The following is a 24,969-nucleotide window of genomic DNA, read 5'->3' on the forward strand; positions in this document are numbered from 1 at the left end:
CGCAAGTGTAGGGTGGCTGAGAGGAAATGCCGGGCATCATGTGCACCCTCTGAGAAACTGGCCTGCTGCCTGCTCCAAAGCCCTACAAGACTTGTTCTTGGCCTCAAGCCCAGGGATTGTATCTCTCCAGCACTGAATTCTCTTCATTAGCTTCCAGTGGCAGCAAGTATCAAGTTCGAGACCCTTTGCATCATCCACAAGGCTTTCTGGGGCCTGGGATTGCAATAGCTCCAACTCTCTCTACCGGAATATCTTCCTACTCAAGCTCTTCACTCCTTCACCTCCAACTCCTCGAGGGTCAGTTGCTTCTCCAAGCAACAAGTTGGGGGCAGATCTCTTTCTTTGACTGGTACCTCCCTCTGGAACAGCCTCCCTGCCTCTCTGAAACTTAATCAGAACCCTCTCTAGTTCCAGAAGCACCTCAAGTCCTTCTTCTTTGCTTCTGCCTTCTCTTTCCCTCTTCCCTGCTGATCTCCTGCCTGATACACGTACTGGTGACCTGGCAACCCTCTGAATACAGGCCCAAGTCCATGCCTGTCCAGCTGCATACCTGCACTGCCTCTTGATGCCCCTTGCACTTTGTGGTCTGTATCTGTAACCCTACAGTCCATTCTCCTGCACTTATTAGACACTTGTTGTCTGCACTCCTAACACTCACATTTGCACCCTTTGGCTGCACTACTTGTTGTTTCCTGTGTTCTTGTACTGCACGTGTCCATTCTCCTACCTCCGGCACTTCTCACCTGCCCACACCCCTGCACTTGGTGAACTGAATATCACTAAACCTAGTAAGATTGTTGTTTTTTGGCCTACCTCTGTTTCCCCTCCCTTACCTTGTCACGCCTTGAAACACTTGTGTATAGGCGCATTACAAATGCCATATCATATCAAATCATATCATATCAAATCTGGGGCTACAGCCAATGGCTATAGCCTCATCAGCCCCCCAGCAACTTCCTCTGGCATTCATGCTACTTCTTTCACTGTAATCCCTCACTTGTTTAGATCACCAATCTCCCCCTTTTTTTTAGAAGAACCTCTTTCTGCTCAATCAATGGCAGCGGGCAATCCTTACCCACTCCTCTTGATTCTGAAAACAAGCCATCAATCTCAAGCCAACACTGAAGATCACCTTGCATCCCCCATTAATACCTGGTTCTTACACTGTTGAATTTCCATCAACTGTTCCTGATATGTGTTCAGATGTCCTCCACCAAGCACCAAGAGCTCCACCATAGCACCAAGAGGCCACACTACCTGTATATTATGTGACTCACAACTTTACTAAACAAGCATTGGCAATGCCAACAGCTTGGGCTTGGGAATCTGGCATGGAAAAATAACTTTCCATGCATTGCTGCAGTGGTATTAAATGGTCATTGATGGTAGCAGGTGCAAGAACGGTACGAGTACCTATGCATCTAATAGAAGTGACTGGCAAATGAGGAATACTTTTAAATATTTTTATTGTGTCCGTTTATAAAACTTTAACACATAAAAACACAAATTACAATAAAATACAGTATAATTGACACACATAAGACATAATTCCTACACATCCATTGCCTTTCCAATACATTTCCAATATGTCATAATCATATAATCACAAATAAACATTTTCTCCTAACGCAACATGGATATTAAAAAAAAAAAACCTATAATGGCGACGAATAGTGAGGGTTGCCCCACCCCTCCCCCCAAAATTCATTTCAAAACCATTCAGAGCTCAATTTGGCTGGCTGGATCACAAATCGGCCAAAATGTTGAACCCTATCAGCAGAAAGGGTGGCACAAGATAGTACCTATTGTCACAAGGACTCCAACATCTTTTTGCCACAACATCTACAGGTCCATTCTTCTGGTGGCATACCTCTGATTCCACCCAATCTGTCCAGTATCCCCAGGTGATTAAAACAAAAATCCATAAAAACTGCGATATTTTTCAGTTCAGGGAATGTCTTGGCATAATCCAGTAACTCTTGGTAAGGCCTATGTTGGTTTGCAAGCTCGAAATACAATTTGTACTTGCATAGCAGGGCTTGATCCCCAACTTTATTTTTTGGTAGACCTTGCCCGAATTTACAAAAAAGCTCCTCTTATTTATCCCTGCATTCTCCAAAATCGAGTCATGTACCCGACAAACATCTTGTAATGGACCGAAAGCCCCAGCTTCAAGAAATTTCTTTAGGTCATTGAATGAAGAACCCAAGGGGGGAGACCAACATCTTGCTGAATTCTTTTTCACAAGCCAAAACCTTTGACTATGCCAATGCTTCCTTTTAATAGGACTTCAGTGACGCACCTGCATAGTCTATACAAATAGAGTGACTGAAGGCAGATCTGTTTAAGAAATTAACCCAGTAGCGTCGTTTATAGCCCCACTTAAATCTCTCAGCAGACACATAGACACCTTTGAAATAACACTGGCAGGCACTTAGAGCACACAATGTGATGGTATGGCTTGATAAACAGCTAGCTCAAAGATACCAGCAAGCTTACAGGTACCGTTGTTTCCTTCCGGGAAACTTGTAATGAGGCCAAATATCTACATTTTTGCAGCAGACTCAAAAGGGGAGGTATGACAGTGATGGTGGTAGGACAAGTAAAAGGCAAAGCAGGAGGGTTGGGAGAGCTAATGTGGATAATCTCGGCTTTAATACATTTGAGGCACAAGTAACTGTCAATCAATGAGTCTTGGAAACTTGACAAGCAGGCAGATGTTAAAAGCAGGTTTTTTTGTAAGATTAGCGGCGATTGAAGACAACCTGGGTTTGGTCCGTGCAAGTCTGGAAATAGGGAGCAAAAGGGTCTGCAAGGGGCTTGAGTAAAGCGTTAAAAACTCACGGTGAGAGGAAAGAGGAAGGGGGCACCCCACACATCAGGAGTGATTGACTGGGGAAGAAGGGTCCTGACCTCACTTACAGCTCCCGGTCTTGGAGGCAGGAAACAATCTACTCAAGAGCCTGACCTTTGCTGCCAAGAGAATACCATTGTTCCGCACAAATTTCACCACGCGATGAAATGCAGTGAATCAGCAAGGTATTTGTTGGTACTCTGGCAGTGTTCGATAGAGTAGAGTACACAAGCATACCTGGCTGGACATTTGGCTAATTTGCCACAAAGTTTGTTGTAACACTACATGATTAATTTCTTGTTAGGACCTGGACACAGGTAGATTCCCAGTCGGATAGTTGTGACAAGGATGAGATCAAACCACAGTCAGTGCAAATGCATTCGTGTTTTCATCTCTTCAATGTGCTTGACTTGTTGAGAAGTGCAGAACCTGGCCGGCTGAACGAGTGGTCAGATGCAACAAATCGCTCCACAGTGTTTTTGAGCTTTTTCCTGAGGTCCTCAAAGCCATCTTTTTAGCAAGAAGGTCCTCTGAAGGGGAATCTTGCGATAGACACAGAAGATGATTTCAGAGACAACACTCATTTTCTTTGTTGATAGTGGTTTCCACCATTTGCCACTAATGTGCAGGTCTAGGCCGACCTGACACCAATTTAACAGAGCAGCAGAGACTGCTACTGGTTATTTGAACTAAAAAGAGAAGTGACACTCCTTAACAGTCATTCTGCAAATCCATGCCTTCGTGATAAAAGGTCTCAGGATTTCCAGATAATTTCCGAACCCACCATTTCCTGAAGTCTCACCCTGTAGGAAGCCTAGTCTGCTTCAGTGGGAATCAGTTTCTATGAAGAATTGGTACTGGTAAAGTATGTTTGTCCGATCGGTTTTTCGATATTTTGGGGTTAGCTTTTTAGTGCATTTTAAGAGGCATGTGAATCTGTGGAGTGCTTTGTAACAAATTAAGATTGGCATTCATAATCCTTCTAGGCTAATTGCTTAGACACGAAAATATATATATCCAGGTATAAGAGCCTAAACGTGTTTAACCCAGTGGTTAAAATGCAAAGAGGACGTTTGTAATTAAATTATCTTTGCACTCAAGGCCGCTATATCGGTTTACACTAAATGATGCAGCAACAAATTGCTAGAGCTAAACTGGAATTATTTGGGACTACATTCCACTGAACTGCATCATTCATTCAGGGTCATTACCTGGCATACTACAGCAGGCTGGCCCAGGTTCCCAAACGGAAACTCAACAGGTTCAGAATTCATATTTCATCAAATACATTGATTTGTGACATTGCCTCATTCTCCAGGTGCTTCAGGTGTCTTCTACATGTTACATGCCAGTATGCAGCTGTATTGCTACTTCGAATTAGACATTGTACATAAGAAGTAGTTTCAATTGCGGAATCAATTCTTCCAAGGAAGAATAGCTCAGTGGCAATGTGCAGGTCTTGGAAGCAAGACCCAGCTGAACAACACTGGTTCGAATCCCAGTCCATGCTTAAAATCGTCCTCAGCCATTATAAATACTTGCACTTGCATGATCTGAATGTACAAGGCCTAGTAGGATTGTTCCCCCCTGACCCTCCCCTTGCCTTGTTGCGCCTTGAGACACACATGTATAGGCGCATTACAAATGAACAATTACATTTCAGTACCTCCCATCATGCTCTTCCACCCAGAAGGCTCGGTCTGTGAGAATCAAATAGTTTTCCACCTGGACAAGAGTCTGGAGTACTTGCCCCCAGGGGCGGGCGGGCATCTGGCCTAAAGGAAACTAGGGAGATTCCATGAACGGACAATATTTCTGGAAGTCCGTCTTGCTGCTGTGGGGAAAATAAGCCACAGTTGGAATCAGCAGGGGAAGAAGGGGAACATACAGAGAGGAAGAGGAAGAGGAAGGACGATAAGAGAATAAGGAACTGATTGGCAAGACTGGCAAGGGAGGATGTGGTGGGGCAAAGGGACTAGATGAACGGAGGCCTGATTAGAGGCAGAGAAAGCTAAATAGTTTGCTCAATAGAAACCACCATGGAAGAGTTGGTGACTGGGCATTGCTGCAAGATGCTTCACAATGGCCATCCCTGCCTTGTGTGCAGTATTACCTGCAGTCTTTCCACACCCAGCTTTACCTGAAGTGCGGGCATGTGTAACTGTCTGACTCAGCAGCCCAGCACCAACAGGACAGTATGTGCGGCTTTGTCTGTTTCTCATTTCAGTCTCCCACACCGAGGCTTGAGGACATATCTGGGAGTTTCCTGTGCTACCCCCGGAGGAGTGCTTCGGTAAAACAGACTTAGCTGGAGCGCTGTCTTATTCGGGCCCCATGTCTTACCCTGCACAGGGATTAAAATAAAATAAACAAAATCAGATGTCCTGCACATTATAGTCTACGGTCAGTATTGCACTACAAACACACCCCACTCCTTATATGCTGTGCACACCACGCATGTGCAGCATTCGCATTAAACAAAAGTAAAATAAAATAGGTTATTATGGCTGCACAATCAAATAGTGGACTTAAAAACAAACAAAAACTGTGTACAAAAAAGATCGTTATGAAGTGCTGAAATGCCGTCAGCCAGTCGCCCCAATGGCGTCAGTTTGGAACGTATTGTCCAACAGCAGTGAAGCAAAGCTGAACCTGTACAAGCACACTTATTTAGCAAGCTGCAGACTTTACTCCAAGGCAACACCACAGCAGCTGAATCCCTGCACCAGCCACAACATTCAAGACAAAAACGCCAACACATGAAATGCAGAGCAACAGCAGAGGGAAACCAACGTTTAACTTCAGCGGCAGGCGCCATCACGGCAATAATACAATTGTTGCAAAACCAGATGACGTCAGCTCTGAATATAGCCTTCTCAAGGGCTTCTACGTAGCACTGTCAGAAGAGAGAACAAAGCTCAAACGAATGATGCTGTAATGCTTACACTCTTATTGAGTTGCAAGATGACTATTGCCCCTTTTTTCATTTCGTGCAAAATCACTTTTCAATCAGTTTGCCTCAGATGACAGGACACAGATACTATTAAAAAGAACATATAATGTATCAATTTCAATTATTTGTTCTCACATTGCACAGCTAATCATTAGTGACTAGGAACAAAGGCTTTTTCTCTACAAACTAGCCTTGTTTGTGTCTTTTTATGCTGAACACTTGGAAGTCAATAGAATAAAGGAAGAACTTTATTTATGGACATTTCCAGCTTCACCAAATTTAGCTTACACAATGTTCTGTTTAAAGAGGCAGCTACTGAATGGGAGGGATTTAAAATACTTTACTTTTCTGTGCAGGGACTGCTGAAAATAATGTGTCACTAATGCAATGTAAATAAGTGCAATATACATGTGTAGAAAGTGCAACTCTTATGCATTGTGTTCAGTAATAAAACAGAAATACAACAAAACCATGAAAAACAAAATAAATGCACATTAGCTATTTTATATGCTTCAATGTATAATTCTATTTGGAAGATGGATGGTATCTTTCCCATTCCAAGATGGCTGCAAGTTTTGGGTTGCTTCCAGAGATCTTCCTTAGAGACAGTCATCCAAGATGGCTGCCTCCATGGAAAAGCTCAGAGCTCAAAGAGTTCTTGATATGGGCAGGAATCGGTGGAGTTAGCCATAGGAATTAGCATGGCTAGGGGTAGGGAATTTGAGGGATTAATAACCAAACAACAGCTAATACATATGTACCCCTCCTCAAATATCAGTTTCCTGTGTTGCCACCTTCCCTATATACACATGACTGCAACCGTTTGGGCTCTTGTAGGTGTCACATAGCCCAAACTAATACATAAATACCGCCATTTATCTGCCTACTCGCTCATAATAAAGGTATCAGGTTTCTTAACATGTTTGATTTGCTACAGTCCTTTCAGGTGCTAAAGGCATCCAGGAACATCATTTGCATGCATAATTGAGAGCTCTAATACACAGGCAGGACAATGTAAAGGATTTAATACATGGACACAAGTACTGTGAACATGTTTGACATACCACATTGTAGGCACGTGTGTTTCTTCTTATCTTTCTTTTTTCATTAGTGCAGTCATAATATGTTGTTCCCTGAAATGTTGTTGATAGCCACAAAATACTTTTTGAATAAAGTGTGCGTGATACACATGCCACATGCAGCACTGCATTGAGGAAATTAAAGCTTGTCTAATGAGCATTGTGAGGTCTTACTGGAGAGGCAAAATACGCGGAAGCCCAATGTAAACATTGAGTTAGTCAAAATGTTAGGATCCCACTGAATCCTTTCAATTAGCCTCATCGTTGTACAAGGTTGTATCAGACACATACGTATAAAGGATGTTGTTTCATTCCAACATTGAGCTTTAAAATGCACCATTTGACAAGTATTTATAAAAAATAAAAAATAAAACGTGCCTGGGTTTGGGGTCTTGAGCTATGCTTGCTTGACATTATTTGGGCAAACATGTGTAAGCCCCATTACTTTAAATATTTGTGAGGTCCCCACTGATATCAAGTGTTTAATATAACACACTGAATAAGCACTGAAATATTTATCTAGATCAACTGCATGCAAATAACAAAACATTTTGTTTGATTCAGGAAACGTGCATATTTCTGACTTGCCAGTTCCAGTTCTGTATTCCAACACCCAATTTAGAGCATCACAATTTTACGTTTAATGTTTGGACATAAATAGGCACCTTGGATGTAATTGTTTTTTTTCCCCAGAAAGTGTATCAAATTGGAATTTAGAAGCAAAGTAATAGAGCTGAGAGTAGGTACATGCTTCATCGAGTTCAATTTTCTTTTAATTGTCTGAATCTAAGCAGTTTACTTTTAATCCCTAGAAGACAGCGGTTGCTTTGCCGCATTTTGAGCTGGCTCATCTGAATTCCTTCTTCAATCATATGCGTTGGGTAACGGGTCGTTCTGTACTTCGAATCCAAATCTAGAAACATTTATTCTGTCCTAAAATGAGAATTGGGAAACCAACCACTGGAAAAACAAAAGGACCGTATTACTATATGCAACAAATCAGGTGTTCCCTTGCCTTCCTAAACATTTCACGGTTCACGTTTTTGTTTTTGAGATGTTAAAATGTTCCTATCCTTTAAAGCCATGAAATGTTATTTGCTGACTGCTCGTTCCCTGAACCCATGGTTTCGCTGTCTCATAGCATGGGTAGGCAAAACAAAATGAGAGGGACAATGTTACCCTCAATTCAGGATCGGACTGGCCAATAGGGCAATAGGCCCATGGGCGAACCAAAAACAAAAATGCTGGTGTTGTGGGATGTTTTTACCCATGCATCCAAGCCCTACCATAAAACTGTGCAGTACTGGCATGGAAAACATCATGATGGCCAGAACTCCCCAGAGAGTGCACAGGGAAAACATGAAGAATAGGCTGCCACCCATTTTTGCCTATGTTGTGAGCACAGGAAGGCACTGCCTAAAACCACCATTGGGCTACACACACCGTAGCCTGAAACCATTGGGAATGGCAATGCTGATTGCCAAAAAGCAACTCAGAACTGTGGGGAATTAATTTTCTTAATCCCCAAAATGGTTGCATTACCAGTACTCACCACTATCAGAAAGCCGGCGTTTTAAAACCACCAGACTTTTGTGTAAAACTGAACAAATGAAACAAAACCAGACCAAGGAAAGACTTGCTAAGAGGTGGATACAATGTAAAACTATATTCTGAAATGACTTGAAGGAAGTAATTATTTAATGTATAGGTAAAAATTGTCAGTTTGATTTGAATGTAGAAAACTGGGAACAAAAAGTGACATTTAGCTGAAACCTGGCTTAATGAAACTGAATTCTGCCTGACAACTACCCCCGACAGGAGTTGAAACTGGATCAACAGCCACTCTTCCCAGGCCTAGCTGCATCCTGCCGCCCCTTGCCAAAAGGAGTTGTCACCTCTCTGATTAGATTAGGGGTGGAGCACCTGGGAACTGGAAGGGACAGAACAATGCAACTTCCTTGACTCAGGCAAATGTTATATTGGGGGCGTCGTAAAATAGCTTCCTCTTGGGAGAAACTGGGGGGCAGCTGTGCCTCTGTGAACAAGCTGGCTTGGGGGAAGTGGATAAACCAGTTATTCCACCCTGTGATGTGGGAAGCCACACCCCTTTTTGACCAGAGCATAATTTTAAAAAGATAGATAACTCATAGTGCGGACTTGTCAGAATTATATAAGTAACATCATTATTTTTGTGATTTTTCTGTGAACATTTTAAGAGGCGTTTAGGACCCTGTGGTGTATTCTGGGGGGTTGCTAGCGGAAAATAGGGTCTCACTCCAAATGTATGCATGTTAAAAATCTGACACTTTATCATCTGTCACCCATATCCCTGGTGCACCTTTGTGTAAAATCTGGAAAGGTTTAGAGGTCGTTATCTGGATGAAAAGGGGAGAATTCTGTCATCAGTGGACACGACATCGTACAAAGACAGGGATCGGATGGTTTGGTTCTACAGAAAATATGTTAACTGGACCTATAATATTAGAAAAATGGTACATAGATAAATATGTATTTGGGTCAGAAATAGATTTGTGGGCAAACTGACCAGGGGAGGATCCTCTGACCCATAAACAGACCTCATCATGATGACAATCCATTTCCTTCCCCCAATCATGGGAGAGGGGAGAATTGGGCCAATGACAAGTAGAGAGGGGCAGGCTTAGCTAGGCCCAGGCACACACCCATTTCCAAAACACATAAAAAGAGACTGCTGGGACAGGTAGAGACATTCAATTCCATTTGCTGCGGAGCATGCTGACCGACGACTTCACATCCAGAGATCCAGACTTCAAATCCATCAATCTCCAGAACCTGTAGCAGAAATTAACTCCAGAATTTGTAGCAGAGAGGCCTGAATCCACCAGCTGAATCCTCTTCAGCAGGCCTCAAAACTAACCAAACTATTCAACAGCCGGGCCAGCTGTTTGAAGTTTTGCCGAGAATTTTTGCAAGAACCTGTAGCAGTACCCAGAAAGCAGTATTACATCCAGAATCCAGAGAGGCTAGGCCAGCAGAGCAGAGCTGACCCAGATCGCTGTGAGCAGAACCGGTGCCTGATTGACCCGCTGAGCAGAGAGAACCACAGCCGGACTTGTTGACCAGATCCGTGACGAGGCCTAGTTCAAATTTATATTGTGAGTACCTAGCAGAACTGTGCAGAACCAATCTCTTAGTTAAAATAATCTAATCCAAACTATTTTAACCTAAGTAGAACTGCCTCTTAGAAATCGTGTCATCTGTCATTTTTAAAGCTGCACAACTGTCACCTGTCAATTCTGCAGCTGCAAGCTGTCACCTGTCATTTTGAGTTTACTTTAAATCCGAAAAACTACCTTTATTTAATTGTCCGTATCTCTGGAACCGTTTGCGCTAGGAACTAAGCTTTCCAACAAGCCTAGCACCGACTTCCTACTTCTTATACTTTTACCGCAATCGCGATTCACGCACTCGCGAAATTTACCGCAATTTGCGATTTTGGCTCAATTTCTCCACTTGTCAAAATAGCAGCTCCATTCTTTCTTTTGTTAAAATCCGTTTGCAACTTGGTAATAACTCATAGAGCATTGCTAAAGTGAGCCTGAACTAATACCAACACGCATCTCCCACTCACCCTGAATCTCTAGAGGGAATTAAAATCATTTGGCACATTTTCCCATCCATTGCCATCACATTTAAAAACATTTTGGGCCTGTTTTTCAAACTCCTACCTGTTTCCTCTAAGCTTGCTGGGGGAACTGAATTTCGTATTGTATTTGATTGTATTCCTGAGAACTGTGTGCTTCTCTTTCCATCTCCTTCCATTTCTTACATTGCATAGGGGAGGGGGTGAATTGCCAGAGAAAAAGTGATTATCTTATCTTTTGCTAAATTCATATCAAGTATTTCTGTACTGCATTTTATTCCTCATTGCTTTTCCCTTGAAACCATAAAAGTATTTTTGCTACTTTATCCATCCTATACTAACTCCTCATTGATTGTAAAGAAGTGTGCTAGTGCCAGATTACCCATTGTTGATCAACATCATATGTCTAAGTGTACTATCAGATATTAATTTATTATAAAAGAGTGATATATATATATTGTTTAATTTTTCAAATAAACCTTTTAATTTGCAAAACAGACCTACTTCTTGGCTCAGTGGGGTCAGGGGGATTCTAAGAGGGGGGGGTGTTATACAAGGGTTGTCATCCAGAGTACTGAACTGGATATAAAAATACATCAATAAGGGTTTTCCTCAGCATCCCAGACTAGGCATTGACATAGCTGTAGTGTTGAATGAATATCGCTTACAGTGTGGGCCACTATTGTTGCCAATGTGGACCAGTTTAATGAGTTACTGCACTATGTGGCTTATTGTTTTGACCAGTGTTGCATCAATTTGTTTTAAAAAGAACTCTGCCTTGGGTACCATTCAAACAGTGTCACAAACGAAATGAATTGCTATTTGCAACTGTGGGCTATTTTTTCATTGGTGCCCGAGACAATTTTATTGCCCAGTCTGACCCTGCCTCAATGTGCTCTTTATATTTGCTGGGGGAAGAGCAGGAATGCCTGCTGAGAGATTCTATCCTGTCCATCTTTATAAAAAGTTTCCTTTTTCCGGGAAGATAGCTCAGGGCCACTGTACTCGTCTTGGGAGTAAGGTAATGCCACGTCAGTTTGATTCTAAACCCAGTGCCAATATGTAAATTACCAATACAATAAAATCAGTTACAGAAGTGTATTGGAACTGTGACTCCAGTCGGGGACAGAGTAGGAAGGAAGGGATCAACGTACAACACATTTTTTGTTGCAGTTATGCTGGTTGGCAACCAATTGAGTTGAAACGGATTTCAGTTTAGGTGTAACAGATATCCGGTGACAAAAAGGAGAATTGTGCTATAAATTCACAAAGAACAGTTCCAGAAATGGTGAAAATGGTTGCAAAAGTGAGTGGAGCTGTTAATAGGTAAAAAAATAAAAGTAGTGGATCGTCGCTTCCAACTGTTCTCGCTCAATTCGACCACTGAATAAAATAAGTGCATTTCAAAATGTATTCTGATCAATTCTAGTAGGCAGGCAGCCAATCTGTTGGTATAATTGTTTACATTTCAAGCATTAGATAGTCTTGAAAACAAGCTGTGTGTTTATGTAATCCATTAATAATTGATTGGTGATTTTCAATGCCATATTTGCATAAGTCTCAACCTTTTAATTCCCATGGAAGGGTGAAAGGGGAGAATTTTGTTTTGGGCCGGTGAGATCTCATTGAAATGAATGGGTGAGTAGGAGACTTAGCAGGTGAATTATTGTATTCCAATTTGGGTGACACCCTCCTGAAGCATGTAGGTTGAGAGGTACGCATTTGTTTTAATAATGACACAATTAAGAGAGCCTAAGGGGGCAAAGATTTATTTTATCTCACTCTCTCTCATCAACTTTCATTTTTTTTTCTTCTCTATTGACAACTTTATCACTTATAAGTGGATGCTTGCTTGCGTTAGATTTATGCAAAGCACAAACATGGCTCATGCATTTACAACCATCACAAATTATCAAGGCAACACTCATTGGGGAAGCGTTCTAAAGCATTTAAACTTAGAAAAAGGGTACTTTCACGTTTATGAGAATTGGAAGTCAACATTGTGTGCCAGGTAGAGAGGCATTCTATTGTATCGACAAAGATAATGCTGGAAACAAAGTGGAGTTTTCATGACAGACAAGTTATGCTTCAGTGACATTGTTTTTGAGATCAGAGTCTACATAGTAGATCTTAATTCCGCTCTTGAAAGCCATTTCATACAATATAATTAGCGACAACTGTGGATAAAATCTGGTTATCAAATATACAAAATAAGCAACAACTAAAGACTAAAGTGAGTAATTCATTAGTGTTCCTATTTACAGTTACGAGTTGAAGAGCTACCTCCAAGAAAAGCAATATTGAAACAGTTAAATGAAACAGGAGGAAAAGCATTGAGAAGTACAACACTGAACTCGGAAGAAAAGCAGAAAGTGGAGAGTGGACTTGATGAAGCTAACCATCGCTGGATAAAGGTTAGTCACTAAAGCGGCATGCATTAGCCATTTAAATCTCACTATCATAAATAGGGCCGGTGGGAGTGTCTGTGCCATGATAGGATATGTTGATGCTCAGCCTCGTTACAATGTGGCCAGTGTATGTTTTTAGTCTCAAAAGTGCCCCCGGTGGCAATTCCGAAAGCAGCTGGTTAGAATGTCTGTATTGCAGCAGTAGCCCCGATCAGGTGACAGAAAACCTAAATCCAAATGCTTGATGGTTTGATAAGTGCTTGTGTTATACTTTAGCACAATGATAGTCATATCTGCATGGTACACCTACACAGGAGTTTGTGGATTGAAGTATTACTCAGAACATTGTTCTCAGTTTATAGAAAGTCTGTTGCTTGGGACATTGGAGACCTTCTTACATGCCTAGCAAAACCAAATTAACTGGTAAGAGATAGATCCGATTTGATGTGAGATTTATGGTTGAATTGTATTTTCAAAATAATAATGTAATAATAACATCACATTTTTTAAATGCAAGATGACACGTATTTTCCTTTTCCATTTGTAAATACAATCTATGTGAGGGTAATCAAACTTTCAAAAAGTGTATCGCTGAACTCTCAAACTTTTTGGGGAAAACGTCAGACAGGTCGAAGTACCTGACAGGCAATACAAAATGTCTTTGAATCACCATGAATTTCCATGAAAAGGTCTAGCGTCAATGAATTTCTGGAGATTTGAGTTACTAAAAGGCAAAGTAACAAACTATGGAATGGTAAAACTGGGATTGCAAAGCCTGGATGCCAAGAGTGGGTGAGTTAAAAAAAAAAAAAAAACGCTGTATGTTAGATTAATGTGAATGCAAACAAAGAGCAAAGAATAGAGGGCTAGAATGAATGCATGTCCTTGGGTATGTAGTAAAAACCTGGCAACCTAGTAAAATTAAGTGTTAGAACCTGGCAACCTATTGTGTGAAATTCTTTAATATGTTATTTAGCATGAATCATCTGATGTGTTATCCTCACAGATGCGAATGGGAAGACTGTCACAAGTATGTTAGGTGGGGTAACTACTTGTTGCCATCAGGTGGAAGGGTTAAAAGGCGGAGTCAGAATACATCAGCACTTCCTTATCTTCAAATCTTTGATGCACGCAGATGAGCGCCACTGATTCTGCAGCCTACGCTGAACAATGTGAAGGCAATCTCGCACTCGTCACTACTTTGAATTCACCATTTTTTTTTTTTATTTCACTACTGCCGTCCTAGTATGCCTTTCACCAGTCGTTAGGTCAGTTTTTGAAGAACCATGAATAAGAGAAATTCCCCCACTTAGAGAGCATATTCTCTAACATGAGGAATGTCATCATAGAATTCAGTATACTTTTTGCCATTGTGTACATAGTCATCTTTTTCTACTGGTTCTGTTATAAATATTGCTGAATTCCCTATTCAACATCTAACAATTTTGATTACTGGATTTAAAATAATCACTTCGTATCCAGACGTGCTTTGTGTAGTCAATGTACTTTTAGGTTTCTCCAAAATTGCAAATATGGAGCAATAATGGTGGCTTTCTCAATTGCAGACGTAGCAGCTGTTAGCGCTTGTTCCCAAGGCTAATGTCCTTTCATCAATGGGTCTAAAATCCCACTATAATAGGCTAATGGTATGTGTCCATGTCCTAATGCAGTCTTCTGCGTAAGTACTGCTGTCATTACTTCTTCATTTGTATGTGAGAATAGGTAACATTTGTCACTATAGTCTGGTATTCCAAAACACAGGGGCTGTGGAAATCAGCCTTTTGATTTGTTTGATTCCTTATGTCATGTCATCTGTCCATGTCATCTTATGTTTGCTTATCTATGCTTCTTTCAGTTCTTTTAAAAGTAGTTGAATGTATGTACTGTAGTCAAAAAACTAGGACCTATAATAATTTCACAGGCCTAAGAATTGTTGCATTTCCCTTACTGTCTCAGGTTTTGAAGTTCTCATGATTGCTTCTGCTCTTTTAGGTGTCACTTGTCTTCCCTCTTGAGGGATGAGCTTTCCTTTCTACAGGACAATTTCCTGACAATATTGTAACTTTTCTTTGTCTACTTTATATCCTTTCTCTGCTAGTATTGTCATTAATCAAACTGAATCTTCCCTGCACCTTTCCTCTGTCTCACTGCACACTATGTTGTCCACGTACTTAATTATCATGCTGTCGAGTTGTACATTTACCCACGTCCATCTGAAGGTCTCGATTAAAAAATGATGGGGACTCAAATTATCCCTGGTGCAATCCTGTGTGTTTGTCACTGATTTCTCTATGAAAAAGCAGTTAACTCCTGTGATTCTTCATGAAGGGGAATTGAAAAGAAGGCATTATTATAATCTATGACTGTAAAATAGGTGCTTTAGCTGGGATGTTCCATAATATTGTAGTAGGATTTGTTACCAGAGGACACTATGCTTCAAAAATATTGTTTTAGGGGCGGGGATCCTGAATAAATCCCCACAACCCCTCCCTGTTGATTTCTTCACAGGGTACACAGCTGTTTTACATGGGGATTCTGATGGCACTAATTGTCCCTGCTTTATTAAACTGGAAATGTTCTCAAATATGCCATCATCTGCTTCTGGTGACATAGGATACTGTTTTGCATGTGGCAAAATTGCCCCTGGCTTAAGCTTAATTTTAACTACTCCTGCTCCACTCAACAAACCCACATCATATGGACTTTTGGTCCATAAGATGCTTGGTACCTTTTCTAAGTCATCCTGGAAATAAGATGGTTTCTTTTTTACCAATGGCATTCTCTGTGGTATTTCTCTATTCTCAATTTTCATCCAATAAGTGAGACTTATGAAAAACACAAATTCATAGTTTGCATATTCATCTCTGTACAGTCTTTGTCTGTCAAATCTGTAAGTCTATATCCTCCTTTAAGGGCTATTACCGTTCTCAATGTCTTCCCTCATCATCTTTCCCATGAACAACAACCCTTTCTCGATTTCTCTTCATCATCCATAGGTATTCCTGGTGTAAACAAACATTTATCAGGTATTCTCAATATTTTCCCTGTCAGTCCAGGAAGCCATGTCAACAAAATATGTACTCCTTACAAACATATTTCTGGGTCTAAACATAGTGCTTTTCGGCCTGTAGAAGCTAATATAAGCTCTATCACATTAATGTAATGTATCCCTGGAGTCAGAGACACTATGCTTTTGCCAGTAAAAGATATTGTCATGTTAAATGTTGTCATCAAGTCACACCCTAATATGTTAACTGGTGTCTGCCGAGAATATAATAGTGGCATTGATATGATTTGATATGATAATTAATTTGTATCGCGCTCGTACACAAGTGTTTCAGAGCGCGACAAGGCAAGGAAGGCGAACAAGGGAGAACAAAAACAACAATCTTACTAGTCCCAGTGACATTGAGAATGTGCATGGGAGAGGGAAAGGAGGAAAAATTGCATTGAAGGGGGAGAGTGCAAAGTGTGGAGCAGAGGAGAACAGATAAATGATAATAAACAAAAATAAATAAATAGAGGCAATAAACAGTGGTAGTGCAGCCAGCAAGTGGCAAGTGCTGTGTTTACACATAGGTGAACATTGACATTGTTCAACTACAGAAAGTGGTAATTTGTCAGTAAAAGGAAACACACATGTGGCCACAGAGATTCTCTAAACATTTATGATGTTCCCAGACATTGGGTATTTTCTTTCTTGAACATAGGAACGCGTTTCTTCAGTATTTATTTGCCTCCGATTGTTACCCTGACACTTGGTTCATTTTGTGGGTCTGGTGTCACAGATAGTACTGAACACATCAAGTCACTCTGTGGGCCTTCCTATTGTGGATATAAATTCATCCCTGTACCTGTAAACATATTCCCTCCCACTACTGTCACACTCCCTATCCTGTGTGTGGACGCCTGTGAAGCTCCTGTATTCACCTTCCATTGTGGTACCATTGTTTGTTTCATTGGTGCCTACTGTGGTTGTTGTGTCTGTGCTTGTTGTGCTTGCATAGGTGATGGCTGTGGTTGCCCTTGTGTTGACTGTCTCTGCTTGCTATGTTTGTGGTGAACCTGTCTGATACCGTGTGTGATCTTGGGCATAACAATTGTGTGATTCTGGGTTGTTCTGTTTAGAATAACCCATCCCCCCTCTTGGAGCTTGCCAGTTCTTTTGCTTGCCTCCTCCGCGTCCACACGTTCGGGATATATGCCCTGTACTCCCACAATTCCAGCATTGTTGTTTTTGACCTCTATTTAATCCTCGTCCCCCTTGAGGGTTTTGAAATCCTCCTCGTCCTCCAGGTGTATTCCCACTACCACTTGGCCAAAAGTTGAAGCAAGTCTGATCCATAGGGTGCACTACATAACCTTGCTGCATTCACTGTAACTCTCGTGTGGCCATGCCTTTAACACTCGTCATTACTGCTCCTTCTATAGCAAATTTCAACAATTTCCTCTTAACTAACTTTGCTTCCTCCTGCTTTCTATTCTCAGATTTCTTCTTATTTTTCTCTTGTAATAATCAACAATGATGTATGATAGTCAACTGTATTTAGGGTCATGGCTTTGCTTTAATCCCTACCTGCGTTTTCATCTGCCATTGCACTGGCTCAGGCAGACCCTGACATAAAATGTGATAAAATAATGCCACTGTTTTATCCCACCGTTCTCTCATCTCGAGACGCCAATGTTCCTAAATCTTCTGAAAAAAAGCAACAGCATCTTCGTCCTCTCCAATTTTCCTAGTCATAATCGCACCCATGTCTGCTGTTTCTAGATACTGTACTCTAAGAGCCCTCTATATGTGTGGCCTGCAGTTATTAAATGGCGCTCCATCATGTGTCGTGTTTTGTGCCGTTACACTCACATATCCTGCTCATCTCCAAATGTCATCAGTTCTCTCCCCTAGAATAGCTGCCAGTAGGCCTTTGACATCACACACTGCTAACTTAATTCCCCTGTCATTCTCTCTAACTCATAAATCAATTTTCTCTGCACCTGCAGTCAAACTCGGTCATTTACATTTCAGATTTTACTTATCGATTTGTGGCCATGGAATATGTTGTGGTTGTCCTACCCCTTTCTCTAATAACGGGAATTGTATAAATCCTGGTCCAAGACCATATGCCCCCACAGTTTGCTTCTTCCATGGGGGCTTGGTTCGCCTGTTCGTCTTCTATCTGGTAGTGACCTTAACCTGCTTACATATGGCAGGGACATATGTTCTGCACTATGCGATCATGCTGGTGGTCACTCAGAACATAGGGTCGGTTCTGGCGTTTATTTCTTTCAGGTCTTCTAAATCTGACCATTTTTCTTCTATCTCTATGTTCGGGTCTATCAGCTGCATGCACCTTCTCTTCATGCTTTTTTCATTTTCCTCCCTTTCTTCGTCTGACATCGTTATACCCCAACTGGTATGGCTATTATGCCTATTATCCCTTTCCTCATCATCAAGATCTAGTCTATTTAAGACAGTGTCCTATGCTCAGTGTGTTATCCGCTCCATCTCCTGTTTCCTATGGTGGAGATCCTGCGATGCTATCCGCAGCCTCATAGCCACTCTTCTCTCTCATCTGTCTATATAGATCTCTAATCTTTTTCCCTATGACTTCTGCCTCATGATCGTAGACCTATGTCTGTACTCTTGGTATCTCTTGCAGCTCCCTGCAGGGCTGTTTTGAACCTCTCTCTCCTTTCCATCGTGCTGATGTTTCAATTGGTATCATGCTTATATTAACAATACAATCTATTTCCCTTCTCATCTCTCTGTTTCCTTTCTCCATCCCCTTTTTCAAAACCTACATTATTTCAATCTTCGGGCTTCTATTTCTTCTAATTTCTTCTCTTCTATTTTCTCTTTCTCTTTTTTCTGTTCTTTGTACCTTTTCAATTTTCCTTTTTCTTTCTTTCTCTTCTTGTACGCCCTTTCTCATTCCTTTTCCTTCTTTTCTCTTACATCGTCAATGCCTTTTCCATCTAATTTAATTTAAGTAATATGTGTCAAGTGTCTATATATATATATATATATATATATATTTATATATATATATATATATATATATATATATATATATATATATATATATATATATATATATATATATATATATATATATATACACACACACACATGTAATACAACTCCTCCCCTTGTATTTGCCACTTTCAATGTTTCTACTTACATCTGTTATTCAGCTCGAGGCCTTCAGTATCGACTCTGCCACAATCAACCACTTTGCCTTTAGTCCACAGGGTTCCTGCAGGGACCACACAGAAATTTCTTCAAAGGGGCACCTGCCAACATTCTCAAGTCAAACTTGTTGTAGCACCACTCTCCACAGGAAACTCTGCGATCTTCTGTCTAATGGTGGAAGATGTCAAGAATCCGAGCATCTGGATCTGAACCATCAGCACCACTGCTGACATGTGCATTAGCACTTATTGAGCATTTCTATGTGCATAATGGAATTACCATAACAAATAATCCTAGACCCAAATAACCGGACAGACTCAAAGAATATGGCAATATACTACTTTATTATCAGTTCAAGAAAGTCGGGAAACCTGGCGAACAACAAGTTGTAGTCCACACACTATCAGTTACATTTCAGGTACACAAAGACGTTATACCTCGATGTGCATCAGCTATGATGTCATCCTATCTGACAAAAAATAGAACCCATTGGGTGGACGAATTGGTTAGGGGAACACATCGACATATAGGTCCGTAAGTGTTAATAACATTATTGACTGTCCCGTCCCTGGTAAGCATGCCTTAAACGTCCCTCTAACTATGTATAATGCAGATTATAGCAGCATAAGAGCAGCGGATTGGCTTCTGTAACAGTGTACGGTCCACCATCACATAGGCCCTCTGATTCGATGGCATTCTCTCCCTACCTTGGACATTCTGCTCGTTAGCAGCACATAAGCTAAATGAAACCCAGGTGCAGAGAGCAAAGTCAAACTACTGCCCACTTGCCCAATTAGTCTACCATCTTTTGGCAGCCAAGCTTTTAGCCAAGGCTTTTCCTTTGTACTTGACCTTGCTGAATGTTCTCATCTCTTGACCTTCAAATGAGTTAAGGTACATTGTTATCTTCATCTGGAGCTCATGAAATAGCCTTGTTTCCCATGTCTTACACCATTTATCACCTTTTATTTAGTGCTATTTGATTCAATTATCATGGGTGTTATGACCCTCTGCGGCCTTTGAAGACTTGGTTGTTCCGTCTCACATAAGCTTTTCTGCATCTTTATTTTTCAATACTTGGCATTTACACATGTTTGCTCATTTACATTTGTATTTCCAGCCTCTGTCAGCTCTACAGTCCTGGTCTCTTTCCTTCGAGCCTTTCACTTACTATTATCCATCTTTCCAACATGGCCACTTCAACCTTGTTATGTTTTCTACTGCAGCAAGCTTCTATGTGACTCATCCACCTTGTGTTTCTGCGTATATACATTCACTACTCAAATGCTTATGTATCTACTTTGTATACATGGTTTCTTCTCACACGTATATATGTTCACTTTGTTTCTTCAGTTACATCTTCATACTTTAAGTATTCTTATATCGTTTTGGTGCGTCATTGTTTCTTCTCTTCATGACATCACTTTGCACCTGTCAGGTTTTCTTTACAACTCTTAAATATTCAATGTTGTCTGCAAATCTCCTGCTAACCCCTTCAGTTCAAGGATACATTTGGTACGGCTGTCTGAGTGCATAAAGTCTCTCATACACTCAATGTGGTATTAAAATTATACTAGGTGTCATTGACAGTGCCGTCTTATTATTCATCCAATAGATCAGAGATAAGGGGATAGGGTATATCTGTGATGTACACGTCTGCTTCTCTACAATGCCAGCAGGAATGTTAAAATAATAATAGTGCTATAACGTTGCTTATAACAAACAGGGAAAGTCCTGATTTCCTCAGTGAAGTCTTCAAGCTTATCATGGAGGATTTTCTCATTCCACCACCTCTCACATGTGTCTTAACTTTTTCTGGGGTGTTCATTGTTGCCACTATGCCACCATGTCTAGGCCACCATGTCTGTTAGAGTGCCCTTGGAGGGAATCCTATGGCTACCAAAGTAGAAATAGTGTATGAGAAACTGTGCAGCAGGTCCTCTAAATGGCTCAGTTGGAGCACTGCGGAAATAAATGGTCTACGACTGTGCGTTGTCTTTGGACCCCTTATAATTTGAGATATTGCAATCTTCTGATGAGCATCTCAATATGAAAACATAGTTAGTGTTTCCACTGCTGCCAAGGGACACTAGCTGAAGGGAAGTTAATTGTTAGGAAGTTACTTTCACTGGATTAATGCACTTCTCAATCAATGAGCTATTGATTAAGAACTTTACTATGTCATTGTTCACAAGCAATATGCAATGTCCTATAGGTGTATGCACTTTTCTACCAGTATATTATGTTTTCCCCACTTGGTACTGTTGGAGACATTTATGTGGCAAACATCGATGCAGGGTATTCATCCCTCGCCAATCAAAAGTGCCACACCAATATTCCTTTTCTGTTCTATCTAGCCCTGTCTGTGATTCACATAGAACCACATAGGTCCCTCACCCTTTGGCAATAGGTAAGCCAAGAACCAGGTCGTAGAATAGAACGAATATATATATTTATTAATGAAAAGGAAAATTAATATTTGTACACAAACACAAATCAATCCATCTCACATGTGGCCCAAATGCTTTTCTTTTCCAACAATTCTTTTTATTTCACACAAATTGAAAACACTAGTTGGTCCAGGATAACACAGATCATAAACTCTTTAACCCAACAACTTGTACAGCCAAAACACTTTGCATGGGGTTCACTTTTAATTACATGTAGCATCTTGAAACATGAACGGATCATTCACTTACCAATACAATTTACATGAAGTTTAATTTAAATAAAATGCAATGCTTTACTTTTGGCAAAAGCAGTTTCACAACTGCAGCACTCTGATAGCATTTCCAAGTGTGCAGGGAGATACAAAATACAGAGTTGGAATACAACAATCCTTTAAAGACAGAACACTTCTTCGTTCACCAGAATGCAATGAAGGATCTGTCTTCTACCAGGAGTCACTTTCCCACTCTCAGTAGAGAGTTTGCTTTTCAATCAGGGACTTCACTTTATTTAATTTGGAAAGCCACTTTTTGCCCCAGCACAAAACTCAGATATGCAATTTACATTCAGCACCACTTTGCTTTAGGACAGGGTCAGAGGAAAGGTGAACAGTTGTGTAATTTGTTTTTAATAGTTTTACAAAGGTAGCGGGCGCCCCTCTCTCGCAAGAACAGACATGATAACCTGTTCAGTGGTTATTAACCACTTGAGAGTTCGCAGCCACTGCTTTTACTCACTGTGCCTTTCACAGATGGGAAATATTCATTTGCATATCAGTCTTTGTCCTGCCCAGGGGCAGTCCAGCACCGAAATACAATGGCAATTCCAATCTGAACGAGAGTACCACCAGCAACCCCATACACGTGTTTCACCCTTGTTGGGGATCATCAGTGAGGTGAAGCTGATGCCTCTCTAAGCACAGTGAGAGGGAGACCACGTCTGGTTGCCCCCAGGAGACCTAGGGTTACCAATCCCAGGTTCCTTAAAAAATAGTTTTACAAAGGTAGCGGGCGCCCCTCTCTCGCAAGAACAGACATGATAACCTGTTCAGTGGTTATTAACCACTTGAGAGTTCGCAGCCACTGCTTTTACTCACTGTGCCTTTCACAGATGGGAAATATTCATTTGCATATCAGTCTTTGTCCTGCCCAGGGGCAGTCCAGCACCGAAATACAATGGCAATTCCAATCTGAACGAGAGTACCACCAGCAACCCCATACACGTGTTTCACCCTTGTTGGGGATCATCAGTGAGGTGAAGCTGATGCCTCTCTAAGAACAGTGAGAGGGAGACCACGTCTGGTTGCCCCCAGGAGACCTAGGGTTACCAATCCCAGGTTCCTTAAAAAATAGTTTTACAAAGGTAGCGGGCGCCCCTCTCTCGCAAGAACAGACATGATAACCTGTTCAGTGGTTATTAACCACTTGAGAGTTCGCAGCCACTGCTTTTACTCACTGTGCCTTTCACAGATGGGAAATATTCATTTGCATATCAGTCTTTGTCCTGCCCAGGGGCAGTCCAGCACCGAAATACAATGGCAATTCCAATCTGAACGAGAGTACCACCAGCAACCCCATACACGTGTTTCACCCTTGTTGGGGATCATCAGTGAGGTGAAGCTGATGCCTCTCTAAGCACAGTGAGAGGGAGACCACGTCTGGTTGCCCCCAGGAGACCTAGGGTTACCAATCCCAGGTTCCTTAAAAAATAGTTTTACAAAGGTAGCGGGCGCCCCTCTCTCGCAAGAACAGACATGATAACCTGTTCAGTGGTTATTAACCACTTGAGAGTTCGCAGCCACTGCTTTTACTCACTGTGCCTTTCACAGATGGGAAATATTCATTTGCATATCAGTCTTTGTCCTGCCCAGGGGCAGTCCAGCACCGAAATACAATGGCAATTCCAATCTGAACGAGAGTACCACCAGCAACCCCATACACGTGTTTCACCCTTGTTGGGGATCATCAGTGAGGTGAAGCTGATGCCTCTCTAAGCACAGTGAGAGGGAGACCACGTCTGGTTGCCCCCAGGAGACCTAGGGTTACCAATCCCAGGTTCCTTAAAAAATAGTTTTACAAAGGTAGCGGGCGCCCCTCTCTCGCAAGAACAGACATGATAACCTGTTCAGTGGTTATTAACCACTTGAGAGTTCGCAGCCACTGCTTTTACTCACTGTGCCTTTCACAGATGGGAAATATTCATTTGCATATCAGTCTTTGTCCTGCCCAGGGGCAGTCCAGCACCGAAATACAATGGCAATTCCAATCTGAACGAGAGTACCACCAGCAACCCCATACACGTGTTTCACCCTTGTTGGGGATCATCAGTGAGGTGAAGCTGATGCCTCTCTAAGCACAGTGAGAGGGAGACCACGTCTGGTTGCCCCCAGGAGACCTAGGGTTACCAATCCCAGGTTCCTTAAAAAATAGTTTTACAAAGGTAGCGGGCGCCCCTCTCTCGCAAGAACAGACATGATAACCTGTTCAGTGGTTATTAACCACTTGAGAGTTCGCAGCCACTGCTTTTACTCACTGTGCCTTTCACAGATGGGAAATATTCATTTGCATATCAGTCTTTGTCCTGCCCAGGGGCAGTCCAGCACCGAAATACAATGGCAATTCCAATCTGAACGAGAGTACCACCAGCAACCCCATACACGTGTTTCACCCTTGTTGGGGATCATCAGTGAGGTGAAGCTGATGCCTCTCTAAGCATCATGCCCGCTACCTTTGTTAAACTATTTTTTAAGGAACCTGGGATTGGTAACCCTAGGTCTCCTGGGGGCAACCAGACGTGGTCTCCCTCTCACTGTGCTTAGAGAGGCATCAGCTTCACCTCACTGATGATCCCCAACAAGGGTGAAACACGTGTATGGGGTTGCTGGTGGTACTCTCGTTCAGATTGGAATTGCCATTGTATTTCGGTGCTGGACTGCCCCTGGGCAGGACAAAGACTGATGTGCAAATGGATATTTCCCATCTGTGAAAGGCACAGTGGGTAAAAGCAGTGGCTGCGAACTCTCAAGTGGTTAATAACCACTGAACAGGTTATCATGTCTGTTCTTGCGAGAGAGGGGCGCCCGCTACCTTTGTTAAACTAATTTGTTTTTAAGACACCCCTCCCTTTAGGGACTTTTGGGGTTGACAATCAGGAATAGGTGCCCCAATTACTTTAACAGACTATATATGGACCTCATTCGAGTTTGGAGGTAGCCATGGTGCTATTAGCGCCATGGTTGCCTCCAAACTCGGTCCGGGTCCGGGTTCCTTGAATGAGAAATTACCGGGCCATTCCAACCTTGAAGGACCTGGTATATACCCATCCCCATTCCCATTCGAGCCCCCATAGGGCTCAATGGAAAGGGGAGGGAGCTAATAACGGGCCCGCTAATAACGGGCCCGTTAATAATGGGCCC

General features: G+C 41.7%; 1 protein-coding gene across 9 annotated transcripts in view; it reads left to right on the forward strand.

The window, feature by feature from the left end:
• DMD (dystrophin) overlaps positions 1-24,969 on the forward strand; it is a 7,616,828-nt gene that overhangs the window by 4,278,404 nt on the left and 3,313,455 nt on the right. For all 9 annotated transcript variants that reach the window (XM_069639082.1, XM_069639084.1, XM_069639079.1 and 6 more), the window contains one exon: positions 12,773-12,922. In XM_069639082.1, coding sequence (XP_069495183.1) covers positions 12,773-12,922 — 150 coding nt within the window. The remainder of the gene's footprint in view (positions 1-12,772; positions 12,923-24,969) is intronic.

This window comes from Ambystoma mexicanum, chromosome 7q (assembly GCF_040938575.1).
Source record: "Ambystoma mexicanum isolate Mex_15411 chromosome 7q, UKY_AmexF1_1, whole genome shotgun sequence".
NCBI classification, from domain to species: Eukaryota; Metazoa; Chordata; class Amphibia; order Caudata; family Ambystomatidae; genus Ambystoma; species Ambystoma mexicanum.